This window comes from Neofelis nebulosa, chromosome 4, assembly GCF_028018385.1.
Source record: "Neofelis nebulosa isolate mNeoNeb1 chromosome 4, mNeoNeb1.pri, whole genome shotgun sequence".
Taxonomy (NCBI): Eukaryota; Metazoa; Chordata; class Mammalia; order Carnivora; family Felidae; genus Neofelis; species Neofelis nebulosa.
Window position 1 is genome coordinate 11,327,037 of NC_080785.1, and position 24,609 is coordinate 11,351,645.

At 39.4% G+C, this 24,609-nt stretch overlaps 1 protein-coding gene across 12 annotated transcripts in view; it reads left to right on the forward strand.

Moving 5' to 3' along the window:
- The window catches only part of TPK1 (thiamin pyrophosphokinase 1), a 354,405-nt gene that overhangs the window by 183,756 nt on the left and 146,040 nt on the right, over positions 1-24,609 (forward strand). For all 12 annotated transcript variants that reach the window (XM_058723961.1, XM_058723966.1, XM_058723964.1 and 9 more), the window contains one exon: positions 6,350-6,445. In XM_058723961.1, coding sequence (XP_058579944.1) covers positions 6,350-6,445 — 96 coding nt within the window. The remainder of the gene's footprint in view (positions 1-6,349; positions 6,446-24,609) is intronic.

The window sequence follows — 24,609 nt, forward strand, 5'->3', positions numbered from 1 at the left end:
ACGAAAGACACCTTCATGAGGCTCACAGCCTGAAGGAAGAGTTGGGTTAATATTTTAATAGTAATAAGGTGGACATACTGTGTTTATGTAGCAACATTACTTGGTCATATGAATAAAATATTTTAATACTCATAGGCTATTTATAAAATAATGAAATGGGTTAATGTAATAATACAGTTATTTGGTTAATGTAAGCAGTTAGCACAGCCCTTATTGTTTAAACCTTTTTTCTTTAAAAATGTAAGTATACCACGCTCAACATAAACCTATCTCTTTTAGATGATTTGTGATTTTATTGTGATGAGGCTCATGCATTACATATATTGCATACATTTTTGTGTTTGCTATGACTGTAGATATTGGCAGTGTTAGAAACTGAAGTGAGCTATTGTCATTCTAGGACATGTTCTGCAAACTGTTCATTGCTAAATTTTTATTGAGTCCCTGATACCAGTTTGATTCCTTGTCATTTGTCTTTCTCTTAAGAAATAAATTACAACTCATTATAAAACATTTCGGGGGGGTGTGGTGCCTGGATGGCTCAGTCTGTTAAATGTCCGACTTCAGCTCAGGTCATGATCTCAGTTCACGAGTTCGAGCCCCACGTTGGGCTCTGTGCTGACGGCATACAGCCTGCTTCAGATCCTGTGTCTCCCACTCTCTGCCCCTTCTCCCCATGCTCTCACATTCTCTCTCTCTCAAAAATAAATAAACATGAGGAAAAAAAATATTCTGAGTTCCTTATGCAGTACTTTCGTAGTGCTTCATTTGTTAGCCTTAATGTACAATTGGTAATTCTCTTCCCTCATTGGATGTTAACTATGTTAATGTTATTGTGGGATTTTAGTTTCTTTAATTGCATATGAAGCACTAGCATATGTCACCTCTTTAAGAATCTGTGTCAGTCATGCCCTAAAACAAAAGTGTTACATGATTTTCTTATGGCAGCTGTGGAATGATACCCGGAAAAATAATTGGCAATGTTGCTTTTCTGTATTATGCTTATTGTCTAAGGCTGATCCACATTTGTATTTTAGAGAAGCATTCCATTAGTGCCATGAGGAGAGAGACGGTGTTAATCCGTCCATCGTTATTCTGTCCATCAAATTTCTGTCGACTGCTTGAAATGCACCTGTACTGTCCCTGCAACTGACACGCAAGTGCCGACAGCTGCTCAAGGAGGCTTGAGTCTTCCCTCCCTGACCGGACATCCAGAGTTCCCAAAGTAGTAGGCAAAGATTGGCCAGACGAGAATGTGTGTGTGTGTGTGTGCGTGTGTGTGTGGGGGGGGGGGGAATGTGTTCCACTTGGGTTCCTTTGCTCCGTGAACTCACTCCCTCATGTGTAAAGTTCTGCTTTTGTTTACTTAAGTAGGTTTGCTTGTTTGTCTTCATTCTCCTCAAGTCTGCTAAATCAGCATGTTGGCAACTGGCCTAATTTACCTTATTTGTAACTTCTCTACATCTTTCTGCACCTTCCAGTTTTGTTTTCCTGAACCTTAGGGCACCTGTCATTTTAATATGAATTCATGATATTTGCTTGATATTGTGAATTCTTTCATTTTCTTAGTACATGTTTTCTATTACAATATGATTCTCGACATTGTAGTTTGGGGATGTTCATTATACCTCTATGGAGCAGAAGCTAATATAATCGGCAGTTTTCTGAGTAGGTATCTCATTCCAGTGTATTGCACTTGACTATTTTATTTTATATTTTTAGTTTCTAAATTTAAAAAAAAATTTATTTATTGTTTATTTTACATCCAGGTTAGTTAGCATCTGGTGCAACAATGATTTCAGGAGTAGATTCCTTAATGCCCCTTAAGCATTTATCCCATCCCCCCTCCCACAACCCATCCAGCAACCCTATTATGTTCTCTGTATGTAAGAGTCTTTTATGTTTTGTCCCTCTCCCTACTTTTATATTATTTTTGCTTCCCTTCCCTAATGTTCATCTATTTTGTATCTTAAAGTGAAGTCATATGATATTTGTCTTTCTCTGACTAATTTCGCTTAGCATAATACCCTCCAGTTCCATCCACGTAGTTGCAAATGGCACAATTTCATTCTTTTTGATTGACACTTGGCTCTATTTTAGAGTGTAGTTTTAGTCCAAAAGCAGAATGGGATCTCAAATGCCTACACTATCCCCACTACCCAACAAAAAGAAAGGAGAAATCTAGGGATGAATAGAAGACGGACTTTCTTGCAAGCAATTACTGGCTAGTGGTGAAGTGTGGGTAGGAGTTTCTCGGTATGGAAAGAGGAAGAAAAGGAGCCTCCCCTTACCTGGCTGTCTTTCTCACACTCAGACACACACATATTTATAATTTACATGTTTACTGATTATGATATTCATGTTTTTATTTAGCACTGGCCCTTTAGTATCTGGTAGAGCCCTACTTCTTCCATACACAGTACAGTTTAATAAAACAGCATACATAGAGTAACACTCTAAAAAGTAGTCGACTGGACCCCCTGGTCATTTATTTATAATTAAATTTACATGCGTCTTTTTCTGGTTTTGATTTATGGGATGAGAAAGACCTGATGAGGAAGTCTGTGGTAAGTAAATTCAACACACTGGAACAGAATCCTTAAACTCGTTCAAACTTAGTTCTCCTCGCTTTTCCTTTTGTGTTTGGTTAGGGTTTAGAGGGAAGGGGCGGCGTTGTGCTTTCTCATCTTCAGAAGACTGTTTTTGGGTTAGAACAAAATTAGAGTAGCCTTGATATTTACACATACTGAAATTCGTGACATCAAGTCAAGTCTTTTCCTTTTGAATTCTAATATAAAACAAAATTAACAGTGTAATATTAAAAAATAATAATCCACTTAAAAACGTGTGTCCACCAGTGGAGCTTATTACTATTATTGAGTTATTTTTTTCAATTTTCTTTTTATGTTTATTTTTGAGAGAGAGAGAGCGAGCAAGCATGAGCAGGGGAGGGGCAGAGAGAAGAGGGAGACAGAGAATCCAAAGAGGGCTCCAGGCTCTGAGCTGTCAGCACAGAGCCCGGTGTGGGGCTCCATTGTGGGGCTCGAACCCACGAACTGTGACATCATGACCTGAGCTGAAGTCAGATGCCTAACCAACTGAGTCATCCAGGCGCCACTAGAATTGAGTTGTTTAAATTTCTATTTGTATAATGACAAAAACTTCATAAGAAAAGCACATAGAATGAGATTGGAGCCACCTGCTGGCTTATAAAACAATAATATGGATCCTAAAAAATATATTCTAAGCAACTAAGAAAAATCAGAGTCAGTAATGGTTAAAACAAATGTTTCCACTCAAACATTGATATGTTAAAGCTGTTCTTAAAACGTTTATTAGTTTATGCTTTGGAAATTTTCCGTATATTTTCAAGTCAGGTATACCTTCATCTATTAGGAAGCTAATAATAGAAACCATCTATTTGGTTTCTAATAGTGATATACTTTCTTATTTGGCCAGATTTCCTAGCTTTTATATCTCCTAGGTCCTTGGATTACTGTGAGTTTTTATTTTGTTTTTTAAACATCAAATCCAGTAAAATTCTTCACAGTATCCAGTGCTTCTGACTCTAGTAAATTGAGCCTTACTCTATACATAAATAATTATAAATAAGCATTAATATAAAGTAGTTGAACCTCACTTGATATCTAATAGCATTTCTGCATTTTTCCTATTCTGCAGAATTTTGCTGATTTCTCTTTGGTTTTATATGTCTCCTCTTCTAGACCTTATTGTGTTATCATGAGACCCAGAAAACAGTAAAAACATCTTTAGTTGGCCAAAGGCCTGGTGTTGCACTTTGGCTAGTGCTCCGTTTTGCAGGTGTCCTTCTAGGTGTCGCGAGCTTCCCTGTGAGGGCTGTTGAAGCTGTTTCCGCTTCCAGTGAATTTGTCGCCCATCTGTGATGAGATTAGAATCATTTAAATTTAGGAAGATTCCAAGAAGCTACGGATGGCTGATCAACACCTCAGAGTTTCTAGAAGTTCTTGGTTTAGATACAGTCTGAATTTTTCAGTTCCGGTGATCTGTCTCCGTGTCCTGACTTACACTTTTCTGTGTGTCCGTCTTAAATTGATGAGATAAAGTCAGGTATTATTCAAGCCTTGCTCCTTTTTCGGGGGTAGCTTTTTTCATGATGCCATTCTTGTGGAACCAACTCTGGAGATGTTATTATAACCTTTTCGTGTCTGATATCTAGGCATTTGCTCCCACTTGAGAGTAAAGAAACAGGATTTCTAGATGTGACATTGTTGCACCCTGCTGTCCAGTGATTAGCAAGTCCACTTAAATCTCTTGTTTTTAGGGGCACCTGGGTGGCTCAGTTGGTTAAGCGTCTGACTTCAGCTCAGGTCATGATCTCATGGTCCGTGAGTTCAAGCCCCGCGTCGGGCTCTGTGTTGACAGCTCAGAGCCTGGGGGCTCATTCAGATACTGTGTCTCTCTCTCTCTCTCTCTCTCTCTCTCTCTCTCTCTCTCTCTCTCTGCCCTTCCCCCACTCATGCTCTGTCTCTGTCTCAAAAATAAACCTTTAAAAAAACCACCTTTTTTAAACCTTAAAATCTCTTGTTTTTATTTCCTTAATCTACAAAATATTATAGTGGGACTAGATTCTTTCTTGGGTTCTCATTCACGATTATTTTTCCTATGGATCTGTGTTGATTCCGTGAAGATAGCTGTGAAGGTAAACGGGTCCATTAATTGTTTCTTGTATTATTGTTATTTCTGTTTGCCTTTTTCATTGTGTTTCCTTTTGCTGACGTGATTGTATTATCAGCACTAAAAAGAGCATAGATGATTTCCCATTGTTAAAATTCTGTATTTGGCAGTAAGATCCCATGCTGTTACATGCCCCCTGCCCCCCTTTGCCAGCTGACATTTTTATTCCTCAGGAATATTAGTGAAACATTTATCAAACCCTTACCATGTAGCAGACTGGTGCCACACACCATTCACTCATGGTCATGAATGCAACATAATTCCTGTCCTCAAGGAACTTTAAGTATAGTGACAGTTTGGTTGGGTGACAATCTAATCTCAGCACTGGTAACATCCCCGTAGGTTCTGGCATATTCCTATATCTTTTTTCTAGGAGCATTAACCTAAGACGAGTCAACTTCTTTATGCCCTTGCTTGGTGATGATAGTAAATTTCAGTGTTCTTTTAGGGTCAGAAAAGTACATGTAGACGATTTTATAAAGATGATATATACATCTTTTAGGGTATAACATATTTCTAAATTATGAGAAATTAATTTTTTCATTGGTTGCTACCTTGTAGGACAGTAGTCATAAATGAATGAAGCCCAGGCTGAACTTGACACATTTAGAGAGACCTTGAAGTTTGAGAAGAATCTTTAAATCTACTGAGAACAGTTCTTAGAATAATTTAGGAGGCAGTATGGGTGTTTTGTATCCTTGAAAACTCTTTGAATGGCAACTTTATATACTGGATTATATTTAACTTCCCCTTACTCAGCTGTTTGTGAGAGACCACGGATTGTTACGTTCCTGAATTAAGAAGTCTCCAGTCCCACCACGCTCTGGTTTTATACACCTTTGCCTCTGTAAGACATTGGAGGAGAAAGTGTCATTTCAGAAATATTGTTTCTCTAGCCATCAAAGTTCACGAGTGCCAACCAGCTGGCACTTTTGTGACTTCATATATATAGATATATTCCTAGTTTTTCACTAGGTATCTGGTGTAGAAGAGGCAAAGACCTTATAAATTCACTTCATTATGTCCAAAAAATAATCCAAGAGAAATATTTATGCAGGTGTAGCTCTCCATGCTTCTTTTTACATCGGGTGAGGAAGGTCCAGTAAAGTAATTTTATACAACAATAGACATGATTTTACTTGAAATGTAGTTTTATCATTAGTTCAATATTAATATTAGTTTTCCCATTCATGTAAGTGAACTTGGGAGGTCTGCTTAAAAAAATGCAGACTTTTTTTTCTTTTTTTTTTTAGAGATAGTTTCATTTTAATTTCAGGTAATTTTACTGTGAATATATTTTGTAATACTTATACTAGAGCCCTTATGTTAGTCTCAAATGTCATCACAGCAGTGATTCTTAAAGACCAGTAATGTAGTATAAAGCTGCACTTTTGTTGAGTAAAATGATTGTCATAATCAGACCATTATTGTGATATTCTAACACCATTTCTAAGATGTCTTGTTATGTGAGATAAAAAAAGACGATGACAATGATACTAATGATCGGGGTATATAATACAGGCATAACTGGCTGTGTCTATTGATGCCTTATCTTTTATGGTTTTTGATCCTGTTCATAATAAGGCTGCCTTCATTATGTGTTCTTACCTTTTCTCTCTCTTTAAACACATAGGGATGTGAGATTATATCAACGCCTGACCAAGACCATACTGACTTCACCAAGTGCCTTGAACTGCTCCAAAAAAAGATAGAGGAAAAAGACCTACAGGTAAGATGCACACCTTTTTGGTGGTTAGGAGTCTTGGTACCAAGGATGTGAAAATCCTGCTTAAACTTTTCACTCATTGGAAGTGATCAGTTACTTTTCTGTCAATCTTTTAGATTCCCTGTCAGATTTTTCCCATATACTGAATAAATCTGTACTTAGCTGCCAAAGTATTGATTTGTTCACTTAAATCAGAGGTCACAGATGCAGATGCTTTATCATGGGAAAGTCACAAAAGAGGGGAGGTGGACTTTGTATAAACAGCTGAAACTGGTTGCTCATTTTTGGCCTAAAATAAGTCACCACTTTTCATCTCTTGTTCATTGTTGCCATGCAGACCTACGTGTGTTCAAATATTGTGGGGGCAAAACAGGCAAACAAGTACGGCCTGTATTTGGCCCAGGAGGCATCATTACAAACTCTCATCTATAAATAAAATGTTATCAAGTCTTTTTTTTGAAATCAGAGAAGAGTCCGCTGCTTTGCATTTGTGCTGATGGCTCAGAACCTGGAGCCTGCTTCGGATTCTGTGTGTGTCTCCCTCTCTGACCCTCCCCCACTCACGCTCTGTTTCTCTCTCTCTCAAAAATAAATAAACATTAAACTAGGAAAACTAGCAAAACATTCTTGTACATTCAAGGCAGCCCTGAGAAGAACTTCCTCCGTCACAGAAGGTTATCAGAGATTTCTTTTAGCATATATTTACCTAGGTGACATAGTAGATCCTTTTCTCTTTTTGAAGACAAGCCTTGTTAATTGTCATAATTGACGAGGAGCACATTGTACAAACTGAACAAAAGTAATTGAGTAAACATTTCCCATCTCTGTTGTAGCTTGAACGATACCAAATGTATTGTGCTATTTCTGGCAATAAATTGCTATAATTAAATATTTGCTTAATGAAAACAGAACACAGCCCATTGAGAGTTCCAAAGAAGCCCATTGCTTCATCCGGACATAGCTGAGTTTGAGTTTCTTAGAAAAAAAAAATTGTCAGTTCTTCTCAACTTGTGTTTCAGTTTTCCCAGCATCAACACTGAAATTAAATTATGTGTGTCAAATTGATCGTATCTGTAATATAGTGCTCGGTCATTAAGTCTGAAAATAAATAATCATATCTCAAACTCATCAACAGTGAAATTCAGAGAGAGCTTCAAGCTGGGGAAAGAGGGTAATCAGCTGTATGTGATCCACAAAACAGATCTAGTAAAGTCTAGGTGGGCCCAGTGGGAGGGCGGAAGCAGGAGGACCTGTTGGAGGCATCCATGTTGGGTGGAAAGGACCAGACCCTCCCAGTCCCACCGTGCTTAGTCATGGGCTGGAAGCTCTTAGGGACCCTGTACCTTGATGGCACTTGCTACTGCATCCTGAAGGAGTTGCCTCTGGGCCATGACAGCCAGCTGCCCCCTCCCAGGCCTAGCGAGTTCTTTCTGGGAGAAAAGGGAGCAGTGAGCTTCCACGGATGCCTCTGGGCCCTGGCGTGATTTAGGCCCAGTGCATTGTCCAGCTTATCTTGCACTACTTTTTCTCTTTGTTCCTAAAATATGGCCTGTTCCCTCTTCTCTGCCTTGAGCGATTTTTGCGTATATTGCCTTTTCTGCCTAGAATTTTTATTTCAATGTTCATTTATTTTTGAGAGAGAGACAGAGCATGAGCAGGGGAAGAGCAGAGAGAGAGAGGGAGGAGCAGAATCCAAAGCAGGCTCTAGGCTCTGAGCTGTCAGCACAGAGCCCAACTCAGGGCTTGAACCCATGAACCACAAGATCATGACCTGAGCTGAAATCAGACACCCATCTGACTGAGCCATCCAGGCGCCCCTCTTCCTAGAACTTTTTACACATTTTTTGAATATTTTTCAAATTTTTCCTTCTCTTGGTCTATATCACGATGGCGGAACAGGGGATGTCCTTAAAGAGGACTCCTCTTCCCCCTCCCTCCACGTTGGGGTCTGCCACTCTACGTTTCTGTTCCCCCTTTGTTCTCCTTTGAGACACTCCGAGCACTGGTAATAATTTTGGTGGTTATTTCTAATTGTTGGCTCGAAGCCTTTCTTCCCAGCTTCACTGTATGACCCACGAAGTTGGGACAGATCTATCTTGCTCACAACTGAACAGGAGGACCTTGAGTGTTAGAAGTGGCCTATGAATGTTGCGCCTGTGGGAACACACAGGAGGGTCGAGCACAACACAGAAAGGGGAAGGGCTTTTTAGAGAAGGCTGGGGCATCATAAACAAGTGGGGGGTGGGTGGCAGAGGGAGAAGAGCGTTCAAGGACAGATACCTCGGCGTGGGGAGGATGGATAGTGCTTCAGCGAACCAATGGGAGGGAGTTTAAAGCATTTTCAGATGGACAGTGAGCGTGATGGGTTTGGTGTTTTAAAAAGCATAATTGAATAAACCAAAGGCTCCATTACTCACAATGAAAACCTTGTGGTTGTATTAATATAACCTTCAGGTTATAGTAAATCTGACAAAGTGGGGTATCTGTGAGCTTCCACCTGTCTTTACATTTAACCTCAAAGTACATCATTTTATGTGATTTAATGTAATAGCAAGAGAAAAGCAAGATTAGAAGCATTAACAAGGAAAATTATAGAAGATGCCCCTGCACACATTGTCGTACCCTCTAGTGAGATTATGAGGACCGTTAAAAATTTCTTCTTAAAATCTGCATAAACTGTATAAAAAAAAATCCTTTATGCTTCTCCACCTAATAAGTCCAATCAAATTATCATACATTGCTGTTTTCCTACTTGCTAAATTATAAATAGGAGGTTGTCATCAATGTCTGTATTTTATAGTAAGATCTTCTCTTACTAGCGTATACTTTAAAATGTAATTATAGGGGCGCCTGGGTGGCTCAGTCGGATAAGCACCTGACTTCGGCTCAGGTCATGATCTCACAGTTTGTGAGTTCGAGACCTGTATAGGGCTCTGTGCTGACAGCTCAGAGCCTGGAGCCTGCTTCAGATTCTGTCTCCCTCTCTCTCTGCCCCGCCCCTGCTCACGCCATCTCTCTCTCTCTCTTCTCTCTCTCTCTCTCTCTCTCTCTCTCTCTCTCTCTGTCTCTCTCAAAAATAAATAAATATTTAAAAAATTGTTTAAAAAATAAAATGTAATTATAATATAAAGGAATTGAATTAAAGTAATATTTAATATGTTAAGGAACCATACTGTGTACCATATTAGAACTTTATAGGATTTGAATTAGGGTCTGTCCTTAGGCTAAAGGAGTTTACTACCCAGAACATATGATTAATTTTTAAAAATTACCCTAAATCACCTGATCTATTTATCTATCTATTTTAAACCTGCTCAACCTCACCTTTTATTTTTTTGCAAAAGGCTTCATCGTTACATGTGACTTTTTAATGCTTTGCTTTTATGTAACCACATTGTTTATCTGGAACTGAGTCATGAATAATACATTATCAGGATGCCATCTGATATGACTGGATCTTCAGGGAGCACATGTTTCTTCTGATGCCGTGATGCATACTTGAGATTCAAACCTTTGAATTCAGTAAAAAACATCAAAAGCTATTGCTCTGACTCTGTAAAAATGTAAGGTGTGTGTGGTTCAGGATGAAGCACAAATACATCCAGATTGTAAGGCCCCAAGAATAACAGACCTCCTAAAATAGAGGAGTATTATATGACAACAGAATCTGTTATTTCAGTCTCTGATATTTTACACACAGGTTTAACATTAGACACAATTTGGGCAGAGAAGTTGTCATTAATTTCACACTGTCGATTGTGTACTCCTTGTGTTTGGTAAAATTTTAATACATTTTAGCTTCCTTATGCCATGTCTTTTTCAATCAGATTTTCAATCAAATGATGCAGTATGTTGAATAAGGACTGTATGAATGAGAGCAAGTGCCCAACCTTTATACATGCACACAAATATTAACGACTGCAAGTTAAATAAGGACTGTGGGATTATGACCTATTGTATTAAGTTGTTTTTTTTTAATTCTTGTAATAGCCTGAGCAAATATTAAATTGTGATTTGTATGTATTAGAATAGTTTTTATGTGATTATTTCTGAATTGTAGTTCTCAACTATTGAGATTCGGTAAGGGATATTAGTCTTTCTACTTAATTCCTACATGGTATTTCTCAGACAGATACCTTATGTTTAGACATCTTCAAGTATTATGAGTTTTAGAATATTTATTTGTATCCACTAATTTTCTTTCTTTATTATAATTTATTGTCAAATTAGTTTCTATACAATACCCAGTGCTCATCCCAACAAGTGCCCTCCTCAGTGCCCATCACCCACTTTCTCCTCTCCCCCTTCCCCCATTGACCCTCAGTTTGCTCTCAGTATCCAAGAGTCTCCTATGGTTTGCCTCCCTTCCTCTCTGTAACTTTTTATTTTTTTCCTTTCCCCTTCCCCATGGTCTTCTGTTAAGTTTCTCAGGATCCACACTGGAGGAAAACATATGGTATCTGTCTTTCTCTGACAGACATATTTTACTTAGCATGATACCCTCCAGTTCCATCCACGTTGCTGCAAATGTCATGATTTCATTCTTTCTCATTGCCAAGTAGTAGTCCATTGTATATATATACCACATCTTTATCCATTCATCAGTTGATGGACATTTAGGCTCTTTCCATAATTTTGGCTGTTGTTGAAAGTGCTGCTATAAACATTGGGGTACAAGTGCCCCTATGCATCAGCACTCCTGTTTCCCTTGGATAAATTCCTAGCAGTGCTATTTTCCACTGATCCACTGTATCCACTGATTTTCAACGTTGGGTTATTTGTGCATTATTGTTTGTAATGGACTGATAACTTTTTTGTCTGTTTATACAAATGCCTGTTGGTCCTCACTTAAGACTGTATCTGACTGGAGTAATTACTCATCACTCTCCTAAGCTCTGACTCCTCGGATTGTAGGAGGAACCACGATAGTGTTCTGAGCGTTAACTTCCAAGGGACTCTGGTGTCTCCAGTATAGTCTACTCCAGTAAGCCAGTATCTTTGGCAAGATTCCAGTCTCCTCTAAAGCAGAATTTAATAAATGTGTTGTGTGTGTTAACATGTATTCTGGAAGGGAATAAAAAGTTTACAGTAGAGACACTTGGCAGATACCAACTCAGTCAAGTAATCAGAATCAACAATGTCAGTGGTAATTCCCGTTGATAGCCCAGGCCCCTCTATCTAGCATAAAGGGTGACAAGGGTACTTAGGAAGTTCTTCCCTAAGACCCTTAATCCCGGGTTAATCTTTGAAAAGAAGTCAGAGAAAGTCACATTGAATATCATCGTACACAATACCTGACCGATATTTTCAAGGTCTTGAAAAACAAGGGAAGATTGAAAAACTGTCACAGTTGAGAAGAGATGAAGGAGACATGGAAACGAAATGCAATGTGGCATTCTCATTGGTCCCTGAAATGGAGCAAAGGTGTTAGTGGAAAACTAGGAAAATGTGAATGAAATCTGGAAGTGAGTTCCTAGTAGTATATTGGTGTCCATCTCAGGTGGAACAGGTACACCATAGTTACAGAAGACGTTAATATTCAGGGACTGAGTGAAGGGTATAATCCCCGTACTGTCTTTGCAACTTTTTACTAAATCTAAAATTATTCCAAACTAAGGAGTTCACTTGGGGTGGGGGGAAAGATGTTCACTGTTTGACATATGCTCTAACTATAGGGTGGTGTCATCTTTTTGTGACATGGCTCAGTGAGGTAGAATTAAAAGGCACGTACTTCTTAGCACCCAGGCAAATCCAAATACCTTTCTGTGACCTCTTTCACCTTTCAAGTGGTTCCTCAAAAAGTTTCAAAATAGCCACAAAAGCTTCTCTGTCGGATATTTTGGCAGCTGTTTTATGGGAAAACTATGCCTGATTGAAAGTCTTAGTTGGAAACTTGAAGATCGTTAAGCTACGGCAACAGCCCAGGTCCTCAACCTTCCTGGTTTCCCAGGACATCAAAGGGTGTTGCTAGTTAATCAAATAGAACTGGGATTTGATAGAATTTTATCGCCATTGGCTCCAGAAGTAACCCTCATTCCTCATTCCTGCCCTGCCTCCTTACCTGTCAAAGTCCTGTGGTCTCCATCAACACCTCCATTTTCACCTGGCTCTTCTTAGGGCCATACTCTGCCACACCTGCCTTTTACTTGTATCTTTTGTCCCTGGGCTTCAGTGATCACTCCTGTGCCATTAACTCCTTAATTTATACCTCTCAGCCAAAACTCCAAAGCCTTTTTCTAACTGCTGAGAGGAAGGCCCGAAGAATTTCATTTCAGTGTCTAAGACAAAATCCATCATTTTTCTCTGAGAATCCCATTTTCTCTTTCTTCTCTATCTCATTCACTGGTACCACCATCCATTCACCTGGCAGAAACCTGAGAGTATCCTTATATTTCACTCTACCATCCCTGACCCGTTGGTCACAGCTCCTTTAATTCATAGGTACGTCTTGTGCCCGTTTGTTCTTTCCAGTCTTGCTGCTACTCGGTTAGTTCAGACTTTCATGATTTCTCATTTGGGTTATTTTATTAGCATCTGTTTGACCTCATTCCCTCTAGTCTCTTATTAAAACTCCTATCTTATATGTTAAATGCATATCTGCTTGAGATCTTTTATGTCTCCCAGTTATTTGCTCAATAAATATTTGTTCAATGAATAAATAGATTTAGTAACATTAATGCAAATTCCCAAGGACATCATAGCAAACCTTAACTCAGTCCTTCTTTGAAGGGATTTTCTTAATACTATTCTGGATATCCTATTAATTCTCCTGCAACATATGTTGAGATGATTTATCATCCTGTGTCTACCATTGTAATAGGAAATACGTTTATTACTAAAATTATTAGCCTTGTATTGTCATTTTTTTGTTTGCTTCAAGTTTTTATTTAAATTCTGGTTAGTTAGCGTATAGTATAACATTAGTTTCAGGAATAGAATTTAGTGATTCCTCACTTAAGTATAACACCCACTGCTCATCGCAACAATTAATACCCTCCTTAATGCCCATCACCCATTTAGCCCAATCCCCACCACCCACCTCCCTTCCAGCAACCCTCTGTTTTTTTCTCTATGGTTAAGAGTCTCTTACGGTGTGCCTCCCTCTCTTTTTTATTCTTCCTTCCCCTATGTTCATCTGTTTTGTTTCTTAAATTCCACATGTGAGTGAAATCCTATGGTAATTGTCTTTCTCTGACTCATTTATTTAACTTAGCATAATGCACTCCATCTAGCCCTATCCATGTCATTACAAATGGCAAGGTTTAATTTTTTTGATTGCTGAGCAATACTCCATTGTGTGTGTTATATCTATATATGACATCTTTATCCATTCGTCATTCGATGGGCATTTGGGCTCTTTCCATAGTTGGGCTATTGATAGCGCTGCTACAGACATCAGGGTGCATATATCCCCTCGAATCAGTGTTTTTCTATCCTTTAGGTAAATACCCAGTAGTGCAATTGCTGGTGGTAGGGTAATTCTATTTTTAACTTTTTCAGGAACCTCCATACTGTTTTGCAGCATTGCTGCACCAGCTTGCATTCCCACCAACAATGCAAAAGAGATCCTCTTTCTCTGCATCCTTGCCAACATCCGTTGTTGCCTGGGTTGTTAATTTTAGCCATTCTGACTGGTGTGAGGTGGTCTCTCAGTGTGGTTTTGATTTGTATTTATTTCCCTGATGATGAGTGATGAGCATCTTTTCATGTGTTTTTATTTTTTAACATTTATTCATTTTTGAAAGACAGAGACAGAGTGCAAATGGGGCAGGGCTAGAGAGGGAGACACAGAATCTGAAACAGGCTCCAGGCTCTGAGCTGTCAGCCCAGAGCCAACACGGGGCTTGAACCCACGGGCCGCGATATCATGACCTGAGCCAAAGTTGGCCGCTTAACCTAGTGAGCCAGCCAGGCGCCCCTCTTTTCATGTGTTTTTTAGCCATCTGGATGTCTTCTTTGGAAAAATGTCTGTTCATATCTTCTGCCCATTTCTTCACTGGATTATTTGTGTTTTAGGTGTTGAGTTTGATGAGTTCTTTCTGTATTTTCGATAACCCATTATCAGATATGTCATTTGCAAATATCTTCTCCCATTCTGCAGGCTGCCTTTTAGTTTTTTTCACTGTTTCCTTCCCTATGCAGAAGCTTTTTATCTCAACGAAGTCCCAATAGTTCATGTTTGCTTTTGTTTCCCTTGTCTCTGGAGATGTGTCTAGTAAGAAGTTGCTTTGGCTAGGGTCACAGAGGTCGCTGCCTGTTTGCTCCTCTAGGATTTTGATGGTTTCCTGTCTCCCATTTAGGTCTTTTATCCATTTTGTGCTTATTTTTGTGTTTGGTGTAAGAAAGTGGTTCAGTTTCACTCTTCATGTTGCTGTCCAGTTTTCCCAACACCATGCAATGCATTGCAATTTCGACATTTGGCGTTCAAATGCTTGGAATAGGGCTGGCACTCTGCGTAGTGATAGAAAGCTTTTTAGTTTTTGAGCCTCGGTTTTGTCATCTGCAAAGTGAGAGTAACAATTTACCCGTATCAGCAAGTTATGGGGCAGAGCACCTCATTGCCTGCTACATAGAAAATGTTTAATAAAAATATAACAACAGTACTATTAATAGCCATGCATTGTTTTATACCTTAGTTCTTGTGATCTGCAATGTATTTTATATAATGTACTTATATATTTACATAATGCATTGCATGTTGTAAATTATAGAAGACACATAATTTATATATAATTACTTTACAAAAACATTTTGCGCATATCATAAAAGATAAATATATTGTGATCTTTGATTTTATGATAAATTTCAAAGACTGACATGATTTTAGAATTAGACCCTGTTTTTAGAAATCTCTTGAACTAGTTACAGTTTATTGCCCACATTCATGCGCTTACCAGTAGCATTGGTTCTTTTGGACATATTCTGATTTCACAAGAATTATCTTACTCTCAGAAACTTGAAGGAAACAGAGGACTCCTTATGTGTTGAAATGTTTCTCAGGGGATGTCTTCACCAGCCCTCATTCCCAGGGAACTGGTGAGAATGGGGTGTGTGTGTTCAGTAATGGAACCCAGCACAACCCCGCCAACCATAGTTTGTAGCTTGCCTTGGTGTAGAGAGAAAACAGGAGTGATTGGATTTCTCTAGTCCCGCAGTAACCACTGTGTGCCTTATGCTCGCTGATGGATGGTTCAGAATTTAGACTTGCAAGGGCAGACCTCCTTCCTTCAGATACACTGTGGAAGCTACTGAGGGTCTCCTTCCTCGCTTAGCGAACTCGTGTACAGAGTGCCTGTTGTGGTTGTTATGCTTAGTTGGGCACCTAAATTCAAGGCCCCAACTCTCCAGTCTCATAGAGGAGACAGATGTGCATGTAACCATAGAATAACTCAGACTATAGTGAATGCTGTAACTTGCCTCTACAGAAAAGAGTCGGCTTTTTTTTTTTTTTAGTTAATTGTTTACGTGGAACTCTCACCCTTTAACTTTGCCTTTGAAAAAATGGGATAATATAATTAGTTTTCTGATGATATTGCAGCTCATATCGATGAGGCCTTCCATAAAAATTCCGAAAAAATTTTTTAGCATTTATTTAGTTTTGAGAGAGAGAAAAGAGAGAGAAAGCGAGCGAGCGCAAGCGCATGGGCAGGGGAGGGGCAGAGAGAGAGAGAGGGAGACACAGAATCCGAAGCAGGCTCCAGGCTCTGAGCTGTCAGTGCAGAGCCGGATGTGGGGCTTGGACCCATGAACTGCGAGATGACCTGAGCTGAAGTCGGACGCTTAACCCACTGAGCCCCCCCCCAGGTGCCCCCATAGCCTCCCTTTTAAAATAAACACCCCCACCCCAACCCCACCCCTCCTCCTCTTTGATCTCTTGGCTCAGCAATCCTTGTCCCCCTGTCTGCTCAATCTTCATCACACATTTGTCACCTGTGTATTTAGGTATTTGTTTCTATTACACCTTCACTCATGGAAATGCAAGCTTCATGTGGGCAGGTAACTGTGCATGTTTATTCCCTGTTAACATTCCTAGCACCTCCAGTAATACCTGACCCATCGTGAACACAACATAAATATTTACTGAACGAATGAATGTGCACATATATGGAAGGATCCTTTTTTAGCAAGCCCTTTTTATCAAATGTTGGTAAATTTTATTAAGTAATCTACTTTAACAAGGCTTATTCCCCTGCTTCAGCTCTTGTCCCATCATAATTGAAGATTTTTTGGCATTGGCAGTACATGGAGCTATTTTTTGATCCTATATGCCTTTGGTTTTTTTCTTCATTTTATGGGGTAGAGGAGGAGATATGTGTTATGTGTAATTAAAAATGGTACACGAAATGCCTTCTTTACGTTTTTTTAATCGGCGTTTTGTAACTTCTGAGACCTGCTTCTTTTTCCAAGTTGTAAGTTGCTTGGAAAAGTTGAGAGCTGAAAAATGAAAATACATAGAGATTGTCTCATAAGCCATTACCAATGTGAACTTGACAAGAATAAATCTTGCCCGCCTCCTTGAAGTAATACTGAGAGCAATACCATTCAATTCCAGCGTCTGCTGTATAGCTGAGGCAATGTAAGACTTCTGTGACGACTTCCTCTACCTTCTGGACTGTGCCTGTCTACCTCAAAGCAATGTTATAAGCTTAAATTAGTAATTGTTATGAATTTCTAAAAAGTAACACATGTCCACATACAGACATATTCTGCTATACTTAAGTATGTCTACACAAAGCACCTCTTGTTTTTCAATATGTAAGCGGAATCGTTCTCTTTGTCAAGTGCCGAAGTAACTGCTTATACATTCAGGTTCTGGAACAAATGCACAAGCTAAGTATCAGATGAGGAATCAAGAAGAAGGAAAGTGTTCTGGGCATCGAGTGAACTAGCTGGCTGTTTCCTAGATCATTTCGGAGAAACCTTCAAAAGAGAAATTCACATCTCTGTTTTTCCTTCTTCTTAGAGACCAGCAATCTTTTTTATAGTGCTGTGTAACAAGAGAAAATAGATACACCCGGTGCTTTGAAGTGACTCGGGAGGTGTTGCTACGGATATAAAAAGCTTACTGCCTTAGCAGCTCTGGCAGCCCCATCCATCCCTGCCACAGGAGAAGCATGCTTTTATAGGCCCCGGGACAAGGGTTAAGTTTTTCTGCTTACCAGGAATCTCAGTTGGGTGACTCACTTGCCAGATAAAATTTCTTATTAATTCAGAGAATTGCAGATACGGTTGGTGTGATACTCCTCTGCAGAAGGCATGCTGACCTCACGTGCAAAGGACGATTTCATTTTGAATTACTGCATCGAGAAGATGCAGAAAGCACAGAAAGTGGAGGAAGAAACTATCTTGAGGACGTCTGTAGGAAAAATGCACATAGAATGGAATATCCTGCAGATGCTTAGTAGATTCTAAAATCTCCCCTTATTCTGCAGATCCCTTAGCAAGACCTATGTGGCTGTACCCACATCTATGATTGTGATTGTCCACAATAATAATTATAGCTGCATTTATAAGAAATGATTTGTATGTAGTTTAAGTCATGACTGACAACTGAAAGAAAGTTACTGCTTATCCCTGATGTGCATATCAGTTACTGCTGATGTGCATATCAGATCAGTATGTTTTCAGTGGTAGTTAATTAAGTCATCAGGAGAAGAGAAATACATCCATAGGAAATACGTTCTTCTTTGTGTTAAACGACAAGGATAGGTATCTCAGAAAGTTTCATTTAAGTCAGAGGGGAAGATGGAATTTATATAATATTCACTTTCCATTCTTCTCTTAGTCACCGGAAGTAGAAAATGCCATTCCGTCTCCGTGACCATCGCTTTCCCAGTTGGACTTAGCATACCATGGTCAACTTGCTGGTCCAGGACAGCAAGTGGTGTGCTAAAATCCTGACGGCTGGAGGAGAAGGGAGGGGATTACAGCTCCTTTCCTGGGTCCGTGATGTACCTTCGCCTCTTAACATCTATGTGAATATATTTAATCTCCAGTATGAGCAGCTGGGGCTAGATATTTGGGAACACATTAAAAAATAGGAAGATGTGAATTCAGAGTATACCGATTACATTTTAATTCTGTTTCCTTATCCATTCCTACTAGAGATTTTAGATGGTTATAAATAGACCCTAAGTATTCTTGATTTTTTATTTTTGTTTATTTTTTAAATGTTTCTTTATTTTTGAGAGAGACAGAGACAGAGCACAAGTGGGGAAGAAGCAGAGAGAGAGGGAGACACAGAACTGAAGCAGGTCCCAGGCTCCAAGCTATCAGCCATGGAGGAGCTCCACATGGGGCTCAAACTCATGAACTGCGAGATCATGATCTGAGCCGAAGTCGGATGCTTAACTGACTGAGCCACCCAGGCGCCCCAGTATTCTGATTTTTTTAAAGCATTCATACAAATACAGGAAATTATTTCAGAAAGAGGACATTACTACTGAACAAATGTTTGATCCTAGATGGCACTCCATTTGTATGGATGCTCATGGATATGGAATACATTTAGCAAAATCGTAAACAGAAGCATTGCTTATAACAGTAAGGTGAACCTGAGGACGATGAGGTGATCAGCTATTTTGCGTACATGTATTAGGTAAAGCACGCTTACTCACTTTACAAAAAAATAAGCTTTAAGTAATTAATGTGACTGCAGTAAGAGTTTTAACATTCTCATTTGGCATTATAAAATGGTCGAATGCATATCTAGAAACCAGAGTGTTAATGACCAAGTGCAAAATTTGCAGTCAAAATGTTCTCTATTCTCCCAGAAGGTGGAGAGGGAATAATTAACATAAACTATTTATACTGCTCCAGATTGCAAAACCTAAGGATTGCACTACAGCAAGTCTGATAGCCACCTATTATAAACTGGTCAGTAAAAAATGAAGAGAGTTTTATATGGCTCAACTTTGGGAAAATAATACACTCAAAGTACTGCAAATAGCTAAATCTAATCCATCCAGACATGGAAACCAAGGGTTTCATTTATCACTTTGGACAAGGATATACAGCGAAGATTTCTTTTATCGCCAGTGCAAAGCAAGAAATATCGTTGGGTAAAAAAGAATCCTGATGATGCAAAAGAAGATAATTGCTATTAAGAAATGATTGCCAGTGCAGAAATACTTATCTTCTAAGAACAAAGCATTTCTTTTTTTTTTTTTAATTTTTTTAAGCGTTTATTCATTTTTGAGACACAGAGAGAGACCGAGCGTGAGCAAGGGAAGGGCAGAGAGAGAGGGACACACAGCATCTGAAGCAGGTTCCAGGCTCTGAGCTGTCAGCACACAGCCCGATGCAGGGCTCGAACTCACTGACCACGAGATCATAACCTGAGCCGAAGCCAGACGCTTAACTGACTGAGCCACCCAGGTGCCCCAAGAACAAAGCATTTCTGACCAAAGTCAGTCTGTTTGCAAAAAGGTTTGGACAATTATCTGTCTCTTCTCACCTTTCTCAGTAGGTGGAAATAAGTACAGGACGTAGGTACAGGTTCACGTCCGAGTTTCCACAGAGTGGGAAGAATGACAGTTCAGTGCTCTTTCAAATATCCATCTTCAGTAGGGAAACATGTATGTTAGAGAATTCTTAGCCCGAGTGAAAAGTATCTGATCCATTTCAAATAGGATGCTCAAGAATGCAGAAGGGAATTTTTTATTCCTTGACCAAGCAATCATTTAGCTTCTTTGGACAAAATTGATAATATGCAAATTGTAATAGCCTTTCAAAGTCTACTTGCAAATAGCTAATTGTTTCTGAATATGATATAAATGATATTTTGATTTTTTTATTTTACACTAAACATCAACTATGTTGAAGATACTATGTGCGGTATTTTGGCTATTCTAAACCACAAGAGATTCATTTTTCCATTTCTCATGACCCCATAACTCAAAAGGAATACCTTTGAATACATTTTCCCGAGAAAAATCTTCATATCCTGATAGTGTGAGAGGTTTGGAGACCATGATTACCTCCATTGGATTTATAATACCCATGTACTTATTTATACAAACTGTGACTTTCTGTAATTATACTTACTCGTGAATATATTCCTGACTCTTCAAAGAATTTAATTTTCAGCAGAGATAATAGAATAAAATCATGTAAAATATCCATCAGTGTGTTTGTTTATTCCATCCAACTCTCCTTGGCGCTTACTTCCTGATACAGAGAAATGTGAACACATACAAATTAGCTCTTGCCATCCCTTGGTGTATTTACTTGGGAAGGAAAAATAACACGTTCCCACATTTTTGTCTATATCACAGTGTTGTTTTGTTTGTATGAAAAAGATGCCTCGTCCCCAGGGATCTCCCTGATATGGCTTGAGCCTGTAGTCCAATTAATCAAGGAAATATTAGTACTCAGTATGGATCTGTAAGGGAAGACAGAACTATTACTAAAACCAGGCTTGAAATGTTTGAACTACAAAAATTCTAAGCTTTGTCTAGGGCCAGCCAAAAACGCATTGCATCATTCTGGGAATGAACTCACTCATTGTCCTATACTCTCTCATGAGCAGCGTACCTGAAATTAAAGTGCTTCACGCATTCTTAATGGCAGTCTGAGTGTAAACAAAAAAAATTCACACCGCGTGTACGGTAAGAGCTCTAAGGATGAGAACTGGTCACAGAAATCGTCAGATTACATTTACAGTTACAAAGATGGTTTGTGATCAACATGGAGAATCTTTAGTCTCTAGATACGGAATCTGAATTTTGATCCATGGGTAATGGTAATCCATTAAAAACTTTTGAACAGAAAGCCGTAAGATAATTTAGAAAAATAGAGTAGTGGTTGTGTGCAAGCTGAATTAAAGGACAGAGATGACAGTGACAGTAATAATAGAACCAATTAAAGGATGCTTTGAAGAATAACTCTTTAGTCATTTTCCCCATCAAGAATTTGAGAAAGGAATAGGGGCCATAAAAATAGACCAGGTGGATACTGGATAATGATTTGGAATTGTTTGCCAAAGAGTTACAGCTTAAAAACTGTAACCATTCGGCTAACCAAAGTCTGTTATATATATCCAGCCCTTCTATTAAGTATTACAGGTTGAAAAATGCAAACTAAATGAGATGTAGTTTCTAACTCTAATACTGTGCAGCCTTCAGAATAGTTATTTTAGTTAAGCAGATTATCCTGATATGTTGTCAGTGATGCTGTAATTGAAGTCTGATGGGACCCACGAGGAGCCTGTTGGGAGTGAACCTTCTCCAGTGTCCACTGTCCTTGGGCAAGACAGATGAGGGGCTAGCCAGAGTGAGGGGAGGGTTCCATTCTGAGTGTTGAAGGTTAAGGGTGAAACTCGTAGGTTTGGGACGTCAAAGGGTAGACAACAGTGCAAGTACTAATCACACACACAAGCCAACAGAGAATGAACTAGTAGGGGAGGGGACCGCGCGTGCGCGCACACACACACACACCCTTCCCCTTCCCCTTCCCCTTCCCCTTCCCTTTCCCCTTCCCCTTCCCCTTCCTGGGATGGATCAGTCTCTCCTGGGCGCCTCCATTGCTCACTTACAGCCAGTGTGTCCAAGAGCTCCACCAGCAAGAGTTCCTTCCAGTCTGCACGAGATGTTGGAGTCCCCTGTGCTGAGCTCTCCAGCAAGGCATAGGTCGCCATGGTCAATTAGTGTGTGCACGGCCAGGGTTTTTACGCTGAAACTTGTAGCAGGGGATTGTGGGTTATAGCTCAGGAGTCTTATTACGTGCATCCTTCTCACTGCCTCCGTAGTTTTTCCCTCAAATGCAGACAAGCTTGGATACACTGATCAATTTTCAGTGATATAAATCTGTTTTTCTCCTCCCTTTTTAAAAAAACTTTTCTCTAAAATGACATGTTCAAAAACAAGTTTTGTATAAACATGTTGATGACATTTCCTTTTTTTAATACATTTTTTTAAGTTTATTTATTTTGAGAGAGAAAGAGTGTGTGTGTGTGAGCAGGAGAGGGGCCCAGAGAGAGAGAGAGAGAGAGAGAGAGAGAGAGAGAGAGAATCCCAAGCAGGCTTCACACTGTCAGTGCAGAGCCTGATGCGGGACTTGAACCCACAAACTGTGAGATCACTACCTGAGCCGAAATCAAGAGCTGGACACTTAACCGGCTGAGCCACCCAGGTGCCTGATTTTTATGACATTTCTTAATAAGAGCATATTCGCAATTTGACAAAATTGGAAACGATACTCTGTTCAAACAAATTCTTTTTTTTTTTTTTTTAGAAAGTGGAAGTAGGCATCCTTTAAAAAGTGCTTACATGAATCACACACTTCACCCTGAATTTTCTTAGACCTCTCATCTGTGAACGGAAAACTCATGGTCTTGCCATTGGAAGCGACGTTATTTCTTTCTGACTCCAACAGGCTTACATTAAACCATGACTCAGTGAGGGGCGCCTGGGTGGCGCAGTCGGTTAAGCGTCCAACTTCAGCCAGGTCACGATCTCGCGGTCCGTGAGTTTGAGCCCCGCGTCAGGCTCTGGGCTGATGGCTCAGAGCCTGGAGCCTGTTTCCGATTCTGTGTCTCCCTCTCTCTCTGCCCCTTCCCCGTTCATGCTCTGTCTCTCTCTCTGTCCCAAAAATAAAAATAAAAAACGTTGAAAAAAAAAATTAAAAAAAAACAAAAAAAACCATGACTCAGTGAGCCTTGTTGAAATTTAAATGGGATCCCTGTAGTAGTATTTTCATGAGCCTCCATTCAGCTAAGTATATTCTATGTTTGTGAGTGCAGTATGTCCTTATACCATAAGATCTGTGGTCTTTAATTTCCTTGGTGTCTCACTGTACTTTTTATCGATCACTGGAGTTATTTTATAGGCCTATGAAAACATTTTGGCATTGATGATTTTTTGGTCACTTTATTGCTTTCGCTCTATCTTTATCTGACTTTTTCCTTCATGGCCTGTGTTGGATTTTCCATCTTTAAAGTATCAGACAGTTGGACCAAAGAATCTCATCATTCTATTCAAGCCTAACTGTAGTACAGTACAGATCTTTGAAAGGGAACAGAAGCTTAATATTCACATCTATGTTTTTTGAGTCCCTAGTGTTTACTTCTGTTAAGTTGGCTATGCTAATGTTAGTTGTAATTCTCAAACAGTAGGGTAAACACGTCTTGGTTTATGAGTGTATTCTTGGTGTAATTACTTATATTGTCCCCTTTTTGCTTTCAACAGTGTCTTAGTTTGTGTGTTAAATTGTAAGGACACCCTATATATCAGGGAGAGCCGTAAAGAAATTGTCCATTTGTGCAACTCTAGAATTCAATTTATGAAAAGTAATTAAATTTATGAAAAGTAATTAAAATATGCTGACAGCCACTGTCTCTGGTATGGACTTCATGTGTGCTGTATCTAAGATTTTTTGAGGACAAATGGATAAAACATAGTGTTTATTTACTGAAAGGTTTTTAAAGTTATAAAAGGAAAATGACGTTGCTTTTCCTTTTAGTTCTTCTGTGCCTCTCAACCAGTCTTGTCATGATTCTATTAAGGCAAATCACGCAAAGCTAAGGTGTTCATTTATTTTCTAAACAAAATAGATACGGTTATGATTTAACCAGTTATGGTGGAAGCCAGAGAACCGTATGTGGGCTGTTGGAAGTGAAAGGAATCTTGAAAAATATGTTCCACGAATCTGGTCTATCCCTTTACCTTTATAGATGAGCCACTACATCACAAGGAGGTTTCGTAAGTTGTATGTGGTTTCCTGGCTTTTAAAAGAATATACCACACTATGGTCACATCTCCAATATAGTAGTCCAGGGTTTCACAGTTCCTTTTGCTAGACATGATTGCATATGAAAGGCCAAAGGCAACCCTATTTCACACCACTCTCCCTTGCTAATAAGACTGTGACAGCGCTTGTTTGGAATTACAGCTATTGGATCCTGGGTACATCACAACCAGTAGAAAACATGGCAGCCTCTGGGACTGGCTTCCATTCGTTAGAGAATAGGAGGCATATTCGAAACTAAATGTCTGGCCCTAGACTCTGTATGCCCTGCCTGCTAGTGCCCTCTGAAATTCATGGTCTATCCTCACTAAAATCTCCTATATTCGCTATGTCTTTGTAACTAACTCCAACACAAACTGGGCTTTTCCCCGAGGACCGCAATTCTCCGCAGCCACAGCAGTGCTTTTGTTTGGTTTCTCCCA